This window comes from Struthio camelus, chromosome Z, assembly GCF_040807025.1.
Source record: "Struthio camelus isolate bStrCam1 chromosome Z, bStrCam1.hap1, whole genome shotgun sequence".
Classification (NCBI taxonomy): domain Eukaryota; kingdom Metazoa; phylum Chordata; class Aves; order Struthioniformes; family Struthionidae; genus Struthio; species Struthio camelus.
Genome location: NC_090982.1, coordinates 18,709,968 through 18,729,449, shown reverse-complemented (window position 1 = coordinate 18,729,449; position 19,482 = coordinate 18,709,968). Strand labels below are relative to the sequence as shown.

Below are 19,482 nucleotides of genomic sequence, written 5' to 3'. Positions count from 1 at the left end.
GAAAAACCTGAAAGCGCACTCCCAAGGATGGCTCCATGCTTCTAGTTACTACCTGTTCCCATTCAGAAAATGGTAATATTTCAGGTCAGCACCAGTTTCAGCAAACTTGCTCACTGCAACCACTGAACCGCTTGATCAAGACGCCTTAAGACGCGGCAAAACTGTGACCAGCGTGTGTCCTCAGCAGAAACACCTGTCCGCAACACGAGAGGGAAGTCACGTTCATCCTTCGAGTTTGGTCCACCTACCACCCAGCACACATTGACAACCCACTCTACATTGAACACGGCCTGAAGGAGGAGACCCACGCACCCCACGCCTCCACCCCGCCCGCCCGCCACACTACGAGGCCGCCAACCGCCCCCCGCGCGCGCGCGCGCCAACCGCCACCGCCCCACCCCCGCCCCCCACGGCGGGCGCAGGCGCCCTCTGCCCCACGCGCGCGCGCGCGCGCGCGCCGCCGCCGCCGGCGAGGCGCCCTCTGATGACGCCACCTCACCTGGCGTCCAAAACAAGCCCGGCACCGCCGCGGCCTTGCGGGCGCAAGCGCATGCGCGCTAGGTGAGGCGCCCCGTCCCTTTCTCTCGCCCCCTCTCCCGGGCCGCCCCCCCCTTCCCCCTCCCCTCGCGCCGCGCCGTTAACTGACAGCGCCGCCCGCCGCCAGGCGAGGAGCGGGCCGCCGCGGGGGGACGGTGCCGGCCGCCCGGCTTCCCCCCCCCCCACCTCCTTCTCCTCTTCCACCGCCACCACTCCCCGCCTTCCCGGGGCGGGCGGAGCCGCGCGCGGGCCCGGCGGGGAGCGCGGCGGCCGGCCGCTGCCCCTCCCCGCCGCCGCCGGGGGCAGGAGCGGGAGCGGGGCAGCGCCTCGAAGGGGGCTGATCGGTGTCTGTGGTGCGCAGGTGAGCCCCATGTCGGTGCCCCGGCCGGGCGAGGGCGAGCGCGGCCGTGCCTAGCCGGTGCTGGGGAGCCGGCCCCCGGGGCACAGGCAGCCCGGCCGGAGCCGGAGAGGCCGCCGGGCGTGGGTGGCGGCGGAGACATGGAGGCGGCGCAACCCGCGGGCGCCGCCGAGCACCCGCCGCCCCTGGCCCCGGCCGGCTGCCCGCCGGGCAGGCAGGAGGAGGAGCAGCGGCAGGACGAGGAGCGAGGTGGTGTGGGAGGCACGAGCGGCCGCTGCCCCTGGGAGCAGAGCCTGAGCCCCGAGCTGCAGCACGGGTACCGCATCCTCCGCGAGTTTCTTCTGGAGAAGCACCGGCCTCTGACAGCGCCTTTTTTGAAGCCGCTGGCAGATGAGGCATCCGTCCGGGATGAAGGAGGAGCTGGCTCCCCGTCAGGTCGCAGCAGCGCTCACTCGGTCCAGCAGTTACCTGCTGGAATGTGGCTGCTGAAGATGGAAGAGAAATTTTCCAGCGGGCAGTACACAGGGATAACGGATTTCGTGGCTGACTTCCGGCTGATGCTGGAGACGTGTTACCGGCTGCATGGTGTGGATCACTGGCTCTCCAAACAGGCCCAGAAGCTGGAGATGATGCTGGAACAGAAGCTGGCACTGCTGTCCCGGTAGGTGTAGCAAACTCCGCAATTGCTCTGGCCGGTGCCTTTTACACAAAGTGAAGGAGGAAGGTATATTTCTTTGTGCAGCTGTCGAGGGTTTGAGGATTTGCTTCTACTGAGAATCCTTCAAATCTTGTTTTTAATTTAAACTTTCTGGGAGGCGCCAGAGCTGAAAAACATCAAAATGCAAAATAAGGCTCAGTGTTTGCTTGCTAAGGATTTTCTTTTGTTAAGGTTGGCAGGGACCTCTGGAGCCTTTCTGGTCCAACACCACTGCTTAGGCAAGATCAGCTGCAACAGGTTGTCCAGGGTCATGTCCAGTTAGGTTTTGAGGGGCATGGAGACTCCACAACCTCACTGGGCAACCTGTTCCGCTGTTCAGCCACTCTTGCAATGAAGAACGGCTTTTTTATGTTCGGGTAGAGTTTCTTGTGTTTCAGGTGGTGCTTACTGCCTCTCATCTTGTCACTGGGCGCTGCTGAGAAGAGTCTGGTTATGTCTTTTTTACACCCTCCCCTCGGATATTTATACACATTGATAAGATCCCTCTTGAGCCCTCTCTTCTCCAGCCTAAGCAGTTCCAGCTCTTTTAGCCTCCCGCTGTATGAGAGATGCTCTAGTCCTTTAATCATCTTCATGGCCCTTTGTTGGTCTCGCTCTAATAGGCTCATATCCATCTTGTACTAAGGAGCCGGGTATTGGACACAGAAAAAAGAAAAAGTCTCTTATGTACGTGCAGCAGAACTTCTTTGGAAAAGATGTCAAATTTAACTCCTGCTATTTAACTCCTGCTATTTTACGCAGGCAGAAGCAAGTGAAATTGCCTAACTTTTGTGAACTGTCTCTTTAAAGTTAGAAGCCTTCTCTGTTAAAAGTAGATGATACATTTTACATGCTTAGTGTGTACAAATTTTTTACTGCTGTTAAGAATAAAACGTTGAGGCAAAAGTACCTGTTCTGACACTGCTATTTAATGTCAGAATAGTTTTAGATAGTGATAAAGCGGAAGATAACTGCTGGCATGCTAGTTTTAGTCTGAAATGTCAAATAGCAACTGCTATATTTAAAGTCCCTCACAGGAACTTATTTTTCAGCCAAAGCAGCTGGAGCATGAAAAACTCTCAGCTGTATAGTAGAAGGCCCTGTTTAAGTCACAACTGAAATGCACCTTTCCGCTGGAGTTTGGCGTGTGCTTGATGTCTTTGTGTTCATAAAGCATGGAAGCTTTTTACAGTGAAAGGTCCACCAGTCTACTCTGTGACTTAGTATCTTGCATATAAAAAACGATAAGTGTTTTGGAGGTAGGGAGAAGAAGAACAAGGAGGGAGATATGAAGAAATATCAGAAGCTGTAGGCGTCCATCTGCCTCAAACCTGCCAGTGACACAGAGTGATATTGCTGGCTGGAAAGAAGAACCTTGCTTGCGTAGAGAGAATGCTTGAAGAGGGTGTTGCGGAACTCAAATGAATAAGCCACGGTGAATGTATTCTGTGTTAGTGTGTCAACACTACACCTTTGAAACTTATTCTGCATAAACGTGTTTTTGGGTCAGGCTGGGAGTAGATGGGTAGGAGCTGAACCCAAAGGGGAATGAATATTGCTGGCTTTCTTGAGTTAAATTTGATCTTCAATAAGAAAGAATTCTTGCCTCAAAAGAATTGCTGCTGACAAATGAATAGATAAGCAAATACAGCTTGGAAGGTTAATCCCGAGTTCATTTCTGTATGTTATCTACTGCTAACTATGTATAATCTTTCCCAGTCAAAAAACTACTACTTGGAAGAGTATGTTACTGCAGTATAAAGGTTGAATGATTGTCTATGCAAGGACTGATTATGCTTTTGAATTTGGCTCTTCTGCATTCTGTTTAAAAGCTGTCTGTATAGGGACGTTGCATAAAACTACTCGATTTGCTGCGACTGCAATATCTCAGCAGTATTTAACTGAAGGACATCTACCTCTTTGCTGTTGCATGCTGCGTCATTTTTCTTGTTAACTGTTGTTTTCACAGTGCTTGGTATGTGTTGGAATTGCAGTTCAGTATTTTGGGCAGCTAGCACACAGTGAAGTGTTCTGCTTAGTTTTGCTTTGTTGTATTTCTTTTTCATCACTCTAAGTTGATATGTCTGTTAGAAATGAAAGGAGTTCTTAGACAACAGGTGAAATTCAGCGAACTCGCTGAAAATGCTGAATAATACTGAACGCTTGTTGGATTTGGTATGACATGGGGGTGCTCAGTGCCCTTTGGCTTCACTTTCTTGTGAAGCGTCAAATCTATGTACTGATCGATGTTTGTATTTACTAAAAAAAATAAATACAGTTGATCTTGCTGTTCTTTCACTCACAATCTTTTTTCAAATAAACAGGAAATATTAAATAGGCTAGAAATTATTCTACGTCAATATAATGAATACCTAATTAACACTTAAGAGATGTTTAAATTTTTTAAAAAATATTTAGCTTGTATATTAGCTTGGTAGAAGTTTCTGAAAACTGCATTAACGGAAAGGATTATGGAATCCAAAAGTCTCAAAGTTCTTTTACAGTTTTTGGAGAAACAAGCATTTTAAGTGTTTAACAGAACTAACTCCATTAGTAAAAAATGAAATGTGAGAACAACTTCTTGGAAAAATCATTCTTCCTTCACTGCAGTGTAGTAGTTAGCTCAACAATCCCCATCAGGTGGCTCCTGGGCAGCAACGTTGCCGGTAAGATTGTCGGGTCTTTCAAACCACAGAAAATTGTCTTAGAATGGAGATAGCTCTTATGAGCCTTGTTTACAAGGGCTATGTCTCTGTTAGCAAGTGGATTGACGCGATGAGAACAATGCAACACAAAATTTTGCTCTAAAGACTTAACATACATGCTACTCGTGTTTTAGGGCAACTTATTTTGGTCCAGCTTTGGTATGTTTGTAGGGACCAAGTGCTTATTAGCAGTTCAAGCACAGTAAGTATTTACTGGAATGTACCTTTCAGTTCAGTTATATCCCAAAAGAGTTTTGTTGGTACAGTCAAACACTGCTCTGAGGTGTGAACCAAGGTATGGTAAGTGCGGGCGTGCAGGTGACTTGCTTCAAAGTGTGCTCCTGATCTGAGCCAAGCTACTAATGTGAACTCACGCAGGAGATGAAATGAGCGTGATATTATCCACAGTATGTTATCTGCATGCTGTTATTGCATGCTGTTATTGGAGAAGGACAAGCAGACAGTTGATTTGTGTAAAGGGTTGTCTGTAGAAGTAACGTTGAGTCACATATTGAAGGAGCAATTTAGTCATGAAAATTCTAGTATACAGAGCATAACATTACTTTAATCCCTCCTTTTGCTCCCTCCCCCTCCCCCGGCAGTAGGCTATGATTTTTTTTTGAACCTCAATCAGAAAAACATTTCGTATTCCTAAAAACAGTGTGAGTTTATAATGGCCTTCCGTAACCTGCAGTAATTGAAAAATAAGTATCTGTGATTGTTTGACTTGGAATGACAGAATCTGTGGTAATTTTTTCCATTACTATAACTACTTTAAGACAGTGGTTTTGAAGCAGCTTGACAAACTAAAAGGATCAGTTATAATTAGTGCTTTTAGGGAGAGAGGAAAGCAAATTTGCAGATAACTTATTTCCATAGCATCAAAAATCAAGTACAATCTTTCAGGGAAAATAGAGTAGCAAGGCTACATCCTTTTATGCATATTAAGAAGGCTTCAAATACATGACTATTGGAAGGAACTGGATCTTTTGCTGCATTAGCCAATGACCATTAGCCAAACTACTAGTTCTTTCAGCTCTTGCTATGTAAACTACTACAACTGTGCTACCCTTGCCTATTCATTATTTACTCGTAATATGCAACAGAATGGAGGCAGTTGCTTTTTAGGAAGCTAATGTTAATTTTTAATATAAAAAGTTGTAAAGATGCTAATTCTAATTTTTTTTTCTTTTCTTTTTTAAACTAAAGGTTGTTATGATGATTGTACATGAAATGGTTAGTGGCCTCATGTTGCTGTGCTTCAGAACTGGTCGTGCAGCTGCTGTTTTTCTTGGTAGTAAGCAGCAGTATTATGTATTACCTTTTCTAAAACATTACTAGCAGCTTTAAGGTCTTCCATAGCAATGTAAGCAAAATAAATAGCTTCATCTTGGGCCAAAGTGGAATAAGAACATTCACTAGACTTAGGCAGTGTTTCCCGGTTGAGGGCTGTAGCATTTTAATCTGGTGCATCTGTTCCAGCAGGTATAAATACACAGCCATAATTAGCTGCATGGTAGTGTATATAATAATATTAAGGCTGTGTTTGTGCAAAGAGTATCAAAAGTAAATATAAACATGTTAAAATTATTTTATTTCAGCATAACTACTCATGCATAAGTGTTCTCAAACTCTTCATAAAAGTCTTTTGCAGCTGAAAATATTTTTTTAACCAAGATATGTTATTAGTTGAGTTTATTAAAATATTTGTCCTGTTGATGCCGAGGGAAAATTGTTTAATAATGATTTTCATTTTTTTAAATATAGTTCTTATCTAAACTGTGACCCAAACTGTGAACGTAAGCTTTATACTGCAGTGCACTATCACTTTCCTGAAAAGTGCCTCGGACAAGAAAAGTTGCACCTGAGATATTAAAATAGGATTCCTTAAAACAACCAGACAACTCTTCGTCCTTTACTTCAGGGACGCCAGCTTTGTCTTTGCTTTGCAGTTGAGTTGCATCTTGAAAATACACTGCTCATCAGAAATATTTATGAAGTGTACCTTGCATGTCTAGTATGTTACGCATTGGTGTCATTCTAAAATGACTTGTCTATCGTTGTATCTTTTCACTCACTATCAAGTGAGAATCTAATCACATTTTTAACAAAGCCTCTGTGTTGGATAGGGATGGAATTATTCTTGAAATATCTATTAACTGCAATCTAAAAGTTACAATTATCAAAAATAGTCTCTCTGCCGTATTTGTAATTCTGGAGTTTTTGTTCCGTCACCACTAGTTGTGTCTCCCAACATAGGATTGGCCAGGTTTCCATTATAAGGCTCGGTTCACTTCACTGCTGGTGATGACTTCTTTCAGTCTCGTAGCGTTTTCTCTCTAATTTGCAAGCTTAATTCTGTTTATAATATGGAGGAGTGTTTGTGTGCATCCCAATAGGGAAATCTTATTTGGAAGACCAAATTCCTTCTGTTACTGGCATCCGTACAAGCATAATCAGGTCCAAATGTAGCATTATTATACTAAATGAAGTCTTGAAATTAAGTATTTGGATTTATTCCAAATCCAAGTATTATTTCTTGGATTAAAATGATATGTTCAGATCTGAATTCATCTGTTACATTCTTAGACATTGATTCTGCATTGGACTTTGAGAGGTTTACCGTGTTTCTACAGTTTCATTAACTGTCAAATAATTCTATTTAATCATAAAAGACTGCATGAAGCTTTTGCAGATTCAGAAGTGGAAAAATATTCGTGATTATCCAAAGAATCTTCTGATTTAACATTTCAGTCTATAAAGACAGAACAGATTAATATTTAGTTGTGCTAATACAGATTTTATCAGAGACATCACCTTCTTCATGAGTCCTGTCAAGGAAAGCATGAAATCTTTGAAGCCTATTTTCTTCAGAAACTTGTATAGGTGAAACCATCTTTTTCAAAGGAGAAGATGCTAGATTTAATTCACATTGTACTTCTGGTGTATCCTGAGAACATGAATACACATGCTACTGCATGTTGGCTGCTTCTACAGTAATTGTGTAAGTGTATGCTTTTATGTTACAGCGAGTGAAAAGTAATCTTGAATGTCTGATGCAAGGTAAACTAATTCAGACTTCAGCTCACTCTCATACACCTAGAGTTAAGAAGTCAAGCAGAAATCTACCTACTTGCCTGTCCCTTATAAATCATTTCTAACTTCTAAAATTGCAGTTTTATGATTCATTTAAGTCATATCCAAGTGCACACCTACTGAAAAACGTATTCTTGGTGAAAATTGATTAGACAGCTTTTGAAAATTTAGTAAGACCGATTTTTTTGAACTAGATAGGGGAGTTGTGCTAGTTGGGGTCAGGAGTTGATTAGGTGGGATTGCCCTGTGGTGAGTGCCAGCCAGCATTTGGGTTGGTTTCAACAGGTCGTGAAACCACAGCCTAAATAGTTGATTTAAAAAATACTGTTCATGATGTAGTGTCTAATGCTTCAAGCTTAGGAAGTGTCGGAGTTGATTGACTGTATTCCTAGTTCTTTGTTTTTAGTCCTTACACTTGTCTGAAGTAGCACTGTTTGTCCACTTTGCTTCTCCCTGATTGTCCCCTTCCCAACCTCCTCCCAACATCATAGGTGCAAGTTGAACAGTATTTTCCTCTTTGCTGTTCAGTATGACTACTGCTTTGCAAACTGGTGGATTTACACTTTTTTGCTATTCAGTACAGTGTTACACTTCCTTGCAATATTTCTGTAAGAGTTGAGGTAACGTTATTAGTCTAGTTTTACAAATGAGAAGCTGGAGAATGAAGAGGAGGCCCAACTATTTCCTCTCTAAAGTTTCTGGGATGTAGTAACAGCCCTGGTTTGTTTCTCTTCATGTTCCCTACACTCCTGCCTACTTTCCATCTCCCTTCCTCTGCCACACAAACGCATTTTTCAAAGCCCAGTGATAGGTTCTTCCGTTTCCTTTTTCAGTAAATAAGGAATCTGCAATTAGATGTTTATGAAAAGTCTGAATTAGGTAACCTGGTAAGAATCACAGGGAATTAATGCAGAGATAGAAATAGATTGCAGATGTCAAAGTGCCTCATTCATCTTTCCTAACTGTGTCCACTCTCTTCCTTCTGCTTAATTGTGTACCACACAGCCTCTTCAAAACATGAGGCAGAGGCTGTGAAGACAAGTCCCATTCTGAGAACTTTTGTATTCTACATACTCCCCTTTCTACCTTCTGATGCATGCATAGCCTGAAATATAGAATTTAGCCACTAATATTTTTAACAGCTGAGAGGGGGCACCTTTATTTTGTAAAGCCTTAAAAATTGGACAAATTTGTATGGATTTCTTCAGCTGGAGTGAAATGCAAAGAGAAAGAAGCGCAAAAGCTGGTTCAGTCTCAGATACTAGCTTGAAAGCACGAGAGCACTGCATTTTAAGTTTACTGCCTTTTCTGTAGATTCAGCCACGTTCTTGGGGAACATGCTGTTTTCCTTATGAAAAGGAGATGTCTTTTCAGCATGAAACAGAAACCACACATGAACGGCTCCAATGTCAAAAGATGGTTTAAGAGTGCTCTAGGATTCTGTTTTCCGTTACAGTTACTTATGTTATAAAAATATTGAATAATGCTGTTCCCCATACAACTAGCTGTGTAAATTCTGTAACAGATGCTTCCAGTTCACTAGATAAGCCTGGAAATCTTACTTTGATAAAGTATGTTTTTATAAAATAGGAAATTTATTTCCTATAGTAAACAGCCTTTGTATTTGATCTTAATTTTCCTGCAGCAGCGACTTGCACCAAGCTTTAAAATGTTTATAAGTAAACTTCTCTTGAAATAGGTGATGCCCCATTGTCTCCCTCCCTCTTCTCTTTCCTTTCTCCCATGATTTGGGAGATACTGGAAGCATTTCTTAAGCAAACTGCAGGACAGATTGCTGTATCATAGAGAAAGATGTCTTTCTGCCTTGAAGTTTTAGAGAAACTTAAAGTATTAAGGATGCAGTTTTCCATTATGCTGCTGATGAAGAGAATGGTCTTGCTATCCTACCAAGAAACAGGATTTTTTTTTCCGTGGAAGGTACTGTACACCAGGTACTTTCTGGTGACTTATCTTTCTGTTGCCTTTGCTTGTTAATCACACTTGCCTTGCAGCAAAGCTATCATTCAATTTAATATAAGAGAAGATGGGAGTGGGAGGAAGAGGGTACTTCAGTTGCTCCAGTTACAGGTTTTTTAACAATCTTTAACTATCGGATACTTCATAATGTCTCCCAGTATTCCTTCTTTGGAAGCTGTGTTTTTAAATATTGCTTTGAAACTACTTAGAAATGTCTTGTGAGTTCATAAGGAAGGCACCCTCTAATCTTTTGACTCTTGAAGCTGGAGCAATAAGAACTTGGAGCAGAGTCCTGGGTGCTAAAGTAGCTGGTGCACTCCTTAGTGTTTCCAGTGTGTGATATGGGAGCTTCGTAACAAGCTGACCACATACACCCAGGCTACCAGCAAGTTTTCTTTTGTGCATCAAAAGCCCTACCCTTCTCTAATAAATTTATGTGGGGATGATACTCTGTAGTTGCCTTCATGTCTGGAGTAAAGACAACAAAAGAGTGGAGTTTGGGGGTTGAGGCTGATCAGGCCTTTGGTGTGGAAAAATGCTTTTTTTGTGTGTGTTTCTGTGATTAAAAGAACATCAATTAAGTATACTGCTTTTCAGATCAAATGTTTTAAATATCCCAAAACAACTCCAAATTAGCACTGAGGTATCGCTAGAGAACATAATTCCGAGGTCCCTCATATGATTGCTTTATGCAGAACACGCTTCTGTATAAACATAATTAAAGAACCATGTACCTTAAATTTGTACTTGAATTGTTTCTTGGAAGATTAGCTAAATAGATAGCATTATTTCAATTCTTCTGAGAAGAAGGTAGTGAAAAAAATCTTTCAGGTTTATAGAATTTATATTACTATTTAGAACTATTTATTACTATTATATTATTATTTAGAATTATTTATATATGGTAGTGCTTACATAAGACTTTCAAATGTGGTGTTGTGAGGTGTTTAGGTTGCTGGTAAAGAAAGATTATTTAAGAAGTTCCAGTCACTGGTTATTCATTCCTTCTGCCATACCATGTTTACCTGCCCTCTCAGTTGTGCCAAGGGAACTTTTTGTAAATTTTTTTTAAGGAGGGTGGAGGTGTTTTTTGGGGGGGGATTCAGCTCGTTGTTTCAGTGGCCTGGGTTACACAATAGAAGGTGTAACAGGGAGTAGGAGGAGAAGTAGTAGGCCAGGGATCATATATTAAGCCAGCCAACAAAAAAATGTTATGTAACTATACCCTGACATGATGCCATATTACATGCCGCTGCTGGAAGTCTTGCAGTAATGCAGGAATTCTCTTCCTGGGGAAGAGGATGTGCCAAGGGTGAGATATCAGAAGTGAAAATTAAAGAGCTATCCTCTGTATCCAGACCCTCAACATGATGGTCTAATAACACAAATAATGTCTGAACTGAAGTATAGTGTGTGCTGAAGCAATTGCCCCCCCCCCCCCCAGACCTCCCCCCTCCTTTTTTTAAATGCTTCTAAGCCATATTAGCAACCAGGCAATTTATTTAGTAAGGAAGATTATATGTAAAGTGGTGAGCACTGCACTTGCTGGCTTACCATGGAGTGTGTGTGACCACCTGTTTTCATTTATCTTTTAGTAACTTGTCTGCACTAATACCTTCAGTCTTTTTGTAGGGCTCCTCTTCATGGTATTTCAGTACCTGCTAGCTTTATAATTTTACACAAATTTTATGCTGTAGTTCTTGAAACAGAGCAGCCCCATGAGGCACAAGTCAGTTTTCCTCCTTTGAGCTTGAGCCTATGTTTTTGTTCTCTCCAGTTTCTTTGTATTTTAAGTGGCCTTCTGGAATATAATAGTGCTGGTCCTCAGGCTGCTGTGTGTACCAGCGTTCTTCTGGCAGCCTGCAGATTAATCTGTAATCTAGAATCTCTGTTGTACGGGTCTCTGAGTTGTTGCCATATTAGCCTTGATTGTCTATCTTCTAGGGGCAGGGAAAGAGATGCGTACACTCATATGAACTCCATGCTGGAACAGCTATTCACTGTGGATAGTTTCCAGTTCTAATATTCCCCTGAAAAATTTGGTTCACGTTGTTTGGCTCAGGAAAATAGAGGGGGGTTTGTTTGTTGTATTTTCTGCCAATTGTTTTCAGAGTTTGTGTGACAGTGTCAGTCTTCTGATACTATGTCTGCTAGAGTAGTTCAAAACATGATATACGCTGAAATGAAACTTCATAAGTCTATGGGTTTAGGGGTTTTGATTTTCATCTTTTTTATGTTTTCAACAGACCTAAACTCCTTTTAGGTGGTTTTTAATCACACTGTTTAAAACAATTCACCTCCCTCCCCCCATATTTTGTCTCAGTATTTTTGTCTTCTGAAAATGCTAGTTCCTTACTTCCAGGCTTGTGAAACTATTTTCTGTCCAAATATTTTTAGATAAATACAGGAAATTCTTTTTCCAATTGATATTCGGTTACTTGAGATAGATATCTGCCATTTTTAACAGACAAAAAATATAACTTATGTCAGTTTATGATTTTTAAGTTTAAAATTCTGTAAAGGAACCTTCAGAATGAAAAATTTGGCAGTCTTCAGAAAGGCAGATGAACAGTAACTGTGTTTCTCTGAGCAAATATGCTTGATCTGTGGTCGGAAGTGTAGGCATTAAACTGCCGCTGGTAAGGGAAATTGTAATTGTGAATTGACTTACTTTTTCCTTCTAGGCATTTGAGAGAGAAAACATCAATAGCTGTAACATCTAGAGGATGCTATGGGCTGGAAGATGAGAAAGGAACAGTATGCACTTCAACAAGACGTCGTTCCACACCTCGCAGTTTAGTAGGCCTGTCAACAGGCATGTTTGAGTCTGTAATGGTTCAGGTTCTGAGACAGGAGGAACAGCTGAGAGCAAAAGAAGAAAAGAGGTAATAGGAAAAACTGGAAAAATTGGTGGGGTGTAAGGGTTTTTTTTGTTTGTTTTTTAATAATCCTGTCTCCCTGCTTCTCTAAAGCAACTTTTTAAGGCTACTTTAGGTCACTAAACTTTGTGCTGCTCCTATTCTTGAGTTCACTTATGAACGCAGGACTTCAATACAGTGCCTCCCCAAAGCAAGAAATTTGGTTTATCCCTTATTGAAAAGAATTCTAAAGCATATATTTTAAATGGTTTAAGGCTGCTGTTATTTAGTATTACGAAACTTCTGACAGCAACTGAAAGCATCCACTGCCACATTTCCTGTTAGCTCAGTCATGATTTGTTGTACCTCTCCTTGGACTATTTTTCATGCAGCAGTTATATAAATACTACCAAAATCTAGCTTTACAATCTAGCTTTATGAACCTGTCAGTGCTACTCTCACTAATAGCCAGAGGCAAATTATGTCTACCAGTACAGCTCCTGTTATCTCACCAATGAGGCATTTCACCTTGTTGGTTAGGTAATGCATTTAGAAGGTATATGTAATTAAGTGTGTGCAATTTTTGTGGGTTTTTTTTAAGTCCATAAATTTAAGAGGAGTATAATACCAGACAGCATTTGATGTTGGTTGTGACATGTTTCACTTTAGTTGAGAGTGTGAAGCTCATAAGCATGTGTATTTTAACAGTAACTTGAGAGACTGTCTGAACGTGGAGGGTGATAGCAAGACTGTTAGCTTTGAAAGTCAAAATAGTTCCAGCTTTTTTTCACACTGTACAGCTTTGGACATTTTTCTCTTGTTTTAACCAGTTTACTCAGACTTTGCAAGTATTCCTCATTTTCAGCTCATTTGAGGCCGTACAGTTTTAGTTAACTCGGGTGCTAGCCAGTTCCTTTTCCCCTAGAAACTGTTAGGTCTGTATTCTCCTCCTCTAATTCACCTCATACTTTGCACACTGGAAAAAACCAAAGGTCACTGGGGTTATTGTTTCTCTGGTAAAATTTACATGAGCTGTGTTCAACTCCGTGTCTGTGTTCTTGACCTCTGAACTTGATAGCACAGTTGTGAAAAAGGCTATTTTGATAGATTTTTAATTAACCTATAGAGTCTGTAGAATGTATTACCAACTCCAAAGTTTGCTTTTATATACTTATATTAAACACTTTTCTACGAAACCATAGTAATTAACAGTTATACATGCATCTGATCATACTCAAAAGTCCCAGATTTTGTGTGAAAGAAAGTCCACAATAGTTGATTCTACTGCACATTCTACAAGAAAAGAAAGGAATCACAACTGACTTTCCTCTTTATGCCCTAAGATTTTGCACTATATCACTTAATAGGAAGAATTAGAAATGTATCAGTAGATAGCTGGTCTTATTTGCTATTACTTGAACTGTATTGATCCAGGAAAATAATCATGCTTTTTCTTCTTCATTTTTCTTATTTACTAATGGATCCACCATGTTTTCAAACTAACGTGGACCTCTCTATATAAATTACTTCCCTGCGTAACATAGTGCAAACATTCAGCATTTAAATTTGGGGGATTTTTTTTTAATGTTCTTGCAGAAAAGACTTGGAAGTTGGAAGGCCTGTAAAATTAATGAAACATTACTGGTTAAGGTCACACATTATTATTGACAACTTAAAGGAACTTTCATAGTGTTAAATTTATATAAGAGCACATATTTGCAACACTAAAATAAGACCTCATTCACTTTTATTGAAAAAAGTTGTACAGATTCCTAAAGTTGTTTTGGATTATTACTGAAATACGGACAATGCTGAATATATACTTTTATGAAGAGTAGAGGTTTATTCAGCTTCTTTTTTTAGAAATCTGATACACTGAGGTTAGCACAGAATAGATTCATTTCAGAAGCAGGTGCAAGATTGCAACCCATAGGTAGCATAACTGGAGTGTACAGGGCCTTCCTTTTAATAATCCCGTTGCAGTATTTGTTAGAGCTGCAGACTTGGTGCATCAGCAGATAGAGATTCTCATCACTGAATTTGGCTTCGAATCTCACTTTTTGTTTTTGTAATAAACCGTGGAGTTGGCTGAATTGAAATTACATTTTCATCTGTTTAAAGCTCGTCTGCAAGGAAAATCTTCAAGGAATATTCAAATGAAGTTATGTGGTCCTGAACAATTATTCCCATCTTTTTCAGGCCATGAAAAGTTAATACAGTATTTCTTTTTATGCAAATTTAAAAATTTAAGGTATAAACTATTCTTAGTATTAAAACACTATTTCATCAGTAAAACAATTGCTATCCTCTTATTATTTGGTTGTTTCACTGACTCTTTTATCACAGTTGTAAAAGAATGACTGTCCAAATTTGTTGCTATAAGATGGATAAGCTATCCAGTGCCAGAGTATAATTATTGACTATGAAATTCAACGCAAATGAGGGGGTAAATCGTGTAAGATTTTAATTTACACCCTGCTATATACATCTTGCCTTCCTCCCTCCCAGTCTTGCTCTGCTGCTGATTTTCCATAAAACTATACGCTAGGAAATGAGTTGTGTTTTCGCTGATGGCACCTGCTGTTAAAGCTTCCTTGCAGGTGAGCAGTTAGGAAAACAAAAACATGCTCACTTTCTGGCCATCCAGCCAACCAGTCAGCATACATGTACCTTCCAGCTAACAAGCATCTCTTTTTTTTAGACTGCTGATCCACCTCGCTAGGAGATACATAATTCCAGTCCCAGATGAGTAAAGTTGCCTGTGCTGGTATCTATCTGCAAAACTCTAGGTCAAGTCTAAAGTAATTGCCTGTTGAAGTCCAAAATAATATCTCATCTTTTGCTTTTAGAGATTTAGATTCTTCTGTGAATCACTAACACCTTATCATTAGTAGAAAGAATTGCAGTAAACAAAATCCTTAAAACAGCAGTTCAGGTTTGGGGTTGTTTTTGGTTTTTCTTCCACAAAATCCTTAAAATTGATTTTACAGGCTTTTCTTCAAATGTATATTTTGGAAGAATATCCCAAAGTGTGGTTGTCTGTTGTTTTCTTTAACGTCTGTGGAAATCTTATTCCTAATCCTTTTGTCATTTATGTTATGTAGGTATTCTTTCTGTAAAGTTGTCTTTTCCTTTTTTGTAATTTATCCATTCCTTACACAATCCTTTTTTTTCCTTGTATTCAATTTTTTGTAGCATCCCTGAAGTGGTATAGTTATCATGGAAGACCCATCATGGAAAATCTTAGAAAATATCTTTGCAAAGCTGGTTGCAGTATTTTGCAGTTAATACTTTCTGCACAGCAACAAAAGTACTTTTTTTTCTTCCTAATATACGCATGAGCTTTGATTTAGTTTTCTTGTGAATCTTTATTAAATTTGTTAAATTATTCCAGTGTTCTCATCTCTGGATTATCAGTTAATGTTTCTTGGGAGCTCTATAGAGGGCCCACTCAACTACTGAGTTACATATGAAGTTACATACATACATACTAACTTATATGTTAGTGAACAACAATTATTTGTGGAATTGTTACATAATCTGGAACGCTCACCTTTTCAAAGTTATTTAGATGCAGAAGAGCAGAGATAGATGTTTAGTGAAGTTTTTAAAGCCCCTGGTGAACAACAGATAATCCAGGTTGCTGGGCTGCTTTCGCTGGGAGTTAAGTGTCTGTACAATTCTTGTTGAAAAGTGTGTGAGGTACCTCTATGTGTCTTTAGCATCTCTGAAGTGTGGTTGTTAGGTGAGTTTCAGAGGTTTGTATGAAACCATTTGAAGGATTCACTTTAGGTTGCAAGTGAGTCATTTACATTGGTAAACTATGGAATAAGGTGTGCTTACGTAGTCTCAATTTTGCCTTTTATGAGGATGTTGTGGGTATGGAGTGAACTGGGTCTTACAGAAAAATTCACAGTATGTGATAAAGTGATTTAAGATTCTAGAAGTGTAGAATTAAGGTCACTCAGACACCCCCAAATTCAGTTTCTTCCGACTATTGAATGTTAATGTAATTTAATAATATGAATAATACTTAATATTACTATTTTATATGTAATTTTGTACGTTTCTTTTAAAGCTTGTAGAAACAAACTTGTGGCTATTTCAAACAATTTCCGGTTCCTTGTTATCAGAGTTTCAGTGCTTCACCTTTCAGCATAAAGCATAAGGGTACTTACCTTTTGAGCTATCAGACAAATAGTGGGCAGCTGAAGAGATAGCTGTGAAAAAGAATGCAACCGTTTCAGTGGTTTAGGAGTGGTAATTGCTGGAAAACAGTACAATTTAGTCTTTGTCTCCTCCTCCCTCCAGGTGAAATCTTTTTTTTGGGGGGAGGGGGAATTAGCTGGTGAGATATGTCTTCTGGTTTAGGGAAGAAAATGATAAGAAACTGGGAGTTAATGCCTGGACTCTGTTCTGTGTGGTATCTCTACTCTGGGAGTATGACCACTGAGTTTTAAGGTCATGCACCATGCTTTTATCCACTCAAGAGATACAAAACAACTGCAGCAGATGACATGTTCCAAGAATATTTTTGTCTTCTGTTAGTCTGGAAATGTCAACTTGACCTTGAATAGTTGTGTGTTACTATTGCAAATGTAAGTCTACAAACGTATTCCTGATAAATGTAAAAATAAAAGTAGGAAAGAACTTTTTTTTAATGGTTGCTGTCAGCACAAAAGCCAAAGTCTTTGTCCAGAGAGTTTCTCAGTGTAAGGATATTTGTTCTGTTAGATATCAAATGTTTCTCCCTCTTCCTCCCTCCCTTTCCCTCTCCTCAAAGAAAGCTCCAGGAAAATGCCGTGTCATCTGAAAAATGGGCGCCTAGTATAAGAGCTCAGTAACGAAGATGTGTGCCATTTTTTACACTTTTTTTCTCCAATGTCTGCTGCGAGTATTATAAAATGGTACCTTTTTAAAAAAGTAAACTTTTTGAAAGTGAAATAACATACATTTTGCTTTTCAAAACAGTCTAAAAAATAACATAATATTTTTTGAAGCTCTAGGCAAAGGTCTATCTAGGATTTTTTTTTTTTTTTTTGAGAGTTCTACCTTAATTTAAATTCAACGTGGATGGTGTTGGTGAAACTATTTGCACATACTGTATAATAAACTATACTAAAATAGGTAATTGTTTCTACATATTTTTCATGTCAGTGTATACCTATTGATATTTAAGCTTATTCCCATATTATTTTAATAGTGCTCACTCTCTTTGGAGGCAGCAGGGCATTTGAAAGTCTATTACACAATTAAAACGGAGAAAGTAGAGTACGTGGTTTCGTTTTTGTTTGTTTTTTTTTTTTAACATTTTTTACCCTCCTTTTCTCCTTCTGCCCCATTTGTAGCAATTTTTTCACTTATTATAGTAATGCAGTATTAAAACATTGGAAAGTTGGACAAAAGTCAGAATAAAAGAATTGCTTACTTTAACTGTACAAGTAGTCCTGTTGGCTTTACTGGATTGTTCAAACGAGATGTTGGCAAATGGGATTTTTGTCCGTAGATCACGGTCATGATATGATTAAATTAGTGCTGCATTGGGAGAGTTAATTTGAGAATTGACTGACCTGTTTGTATTTACATTATTTTGCATGAATCTGTATTTCTGCACTTGTTAGGTACATAAATAACAAGCATGCACATGTATAGTATTAAAAATTCATGTTCAAGCTATGGTAACAAGCGACTTCAAATTTATTTTAATTATTTATTTCAGATAAAACTCTCACTGGGATCTTATTATTATATCTCATCTTAACTACCCACATACAAAGGACGCAAACTATGAATTTGTGATCATGGCTTAGTTTTCCTGCATCAATACCAAAATGTGGCTTAGGGCTAGGTTTGTCCCATGTCTTTGATAGTATTGAGGTGTCTAAATATTACTTTATACTTGCAAATGCACATTCTTCATGCTAGAAGACCATTATCAGCTTCATGCTATGAAAAGATTTTAATATTTGTTTATTCTTTGGCTGAATTTGGAAGCATTGGTGCTTTGTATTGTTACATAGCATTTGCTATTGTTACATGAAGGAAAAGAATTTGAAAACCTGAAAATAAGGCAATCTAAATTTCAATATTAGATCATATCAGTGATCTCTCTATACCAGTGACTGGTAGAAGCTTCAGAGGAAAAAGCTTTGAAAACAGTTCCAGAAGAAATTTCCAGAAAAACTTCCAGGAAAATTTTTCCTGTCTGCTCATGCCTTGAGGCAAAAATGTTTGTTTATCCTTGAAACGTTAAGGAACAATCCATCCCATTACTAATGACCCTTAGAGATATCTTTTTTTCACTTTGGAACTAACTTAACATATCTTGTATTCTAGTAAGTTAGTTAGTAATCTGAAGGGGATTGATGATCTGAAGTGGAAGCATTTCCACCTCTTAAAACATGTTGCATTTGAATTTTACAATGAATTTACTAACAAGTAAATTGAGGTATCCAGACTAAAATATCTTTTCATACTAGTTTTGTATACTGCTGTCATGTTTCTTCTTGCTAGTGTTTTGTCTAGAGTCACAGGTTTCTCAACTTCTCTTTCTGTGGAATTTTTTACAGGCCTCTGATTATTAATAACATCTTCCTCTGAATACCCATTATTTCTGCTCTATCCTTTTTTTAGATAGGGGGACCAGAACTGAATACAGTTTTCCAGGTGAGGGCAAACCATTTATTAATGTAATGATATTTTATTTTTAGTGTTATTTTCCATCACATTCTTCATACACCCTAAAATTTATTTCCTTTTTGACCATCATTGCCTACCAACTAGTAACACACCTAAGGGTGGGGGGGGGGGGGCTTTTGTAAATAGGTGAGGCACTTAAGAGTTAGGCATGTGTACTTGTAGTAAAGAAGAGAGTTACCAGGTAGGTGACAACAAGCTGCAGTACAATAGTTTGAAAATGAGGCTTCTCTGCTATTTAAGAGATTTTTTTTATATGGGTAGTTGGTTAGCAAAAGCATTTTTGTTTGGTACAGGACCATAGAAATATTGAATAAGTGCCAGAAAGTAGGGGCGGAGAGGAAAAATATACATACTAAAAAAACAAAAAACCCCTCCAAAACAGCACAAATATCCCAAACTATTGGTATCTGTCAGGTTTTTCTTCTTTTTTCAGTTTTCCAAACTGGTTGTGATGAGGAATAAGGAAGTCTAATTTCTCATGCTGGTGCTATGATGCACTGTGTAATGTAAAATAAGACAAACTGAATTATTTTTTTGTGCTGCGTTCTTTGTTAC

At 39.4% G+C, this 19,482-nt stretch overlaps 1 protein-coding gene across 3 annotated transcripts in view; it reads left to right on the top strand.

Moving 5' to 3' along the window:
* Nucleotides 1-499: 499 nt before the first annotated feature.
* BRD10 (bromodomain containing 10) overlaps nt 500-19,482 on the top strand; it is a 59,001-nt gene continuing 40,018 nt past the window's right edge. Inside the window, exons 1-3 of one of the 3 annotated variants that reach the window (XM_068927804.1) lie at nt 500-561; nt 1,276-1,556; nt 12,055-12,255. In XM_068927804.1, coding sequence (XP_068783905.1) covers nt 1,372-1,556; nt 12,055-12,255 — 386 coding nt within the window. In that variant the 5' untranslated portion in view covers nt 500-561; nt 1,276-1,371. Of the gene's footprint in view, nt 562-898; nt 1,557-12,054; nt 12,256-18,832; nt 18,895-19,482 lie in introns of those variants that run through there. The other 2 variants (XM_068927803.1, XM_068927805.1) reach the window with 2 other exon arrangements.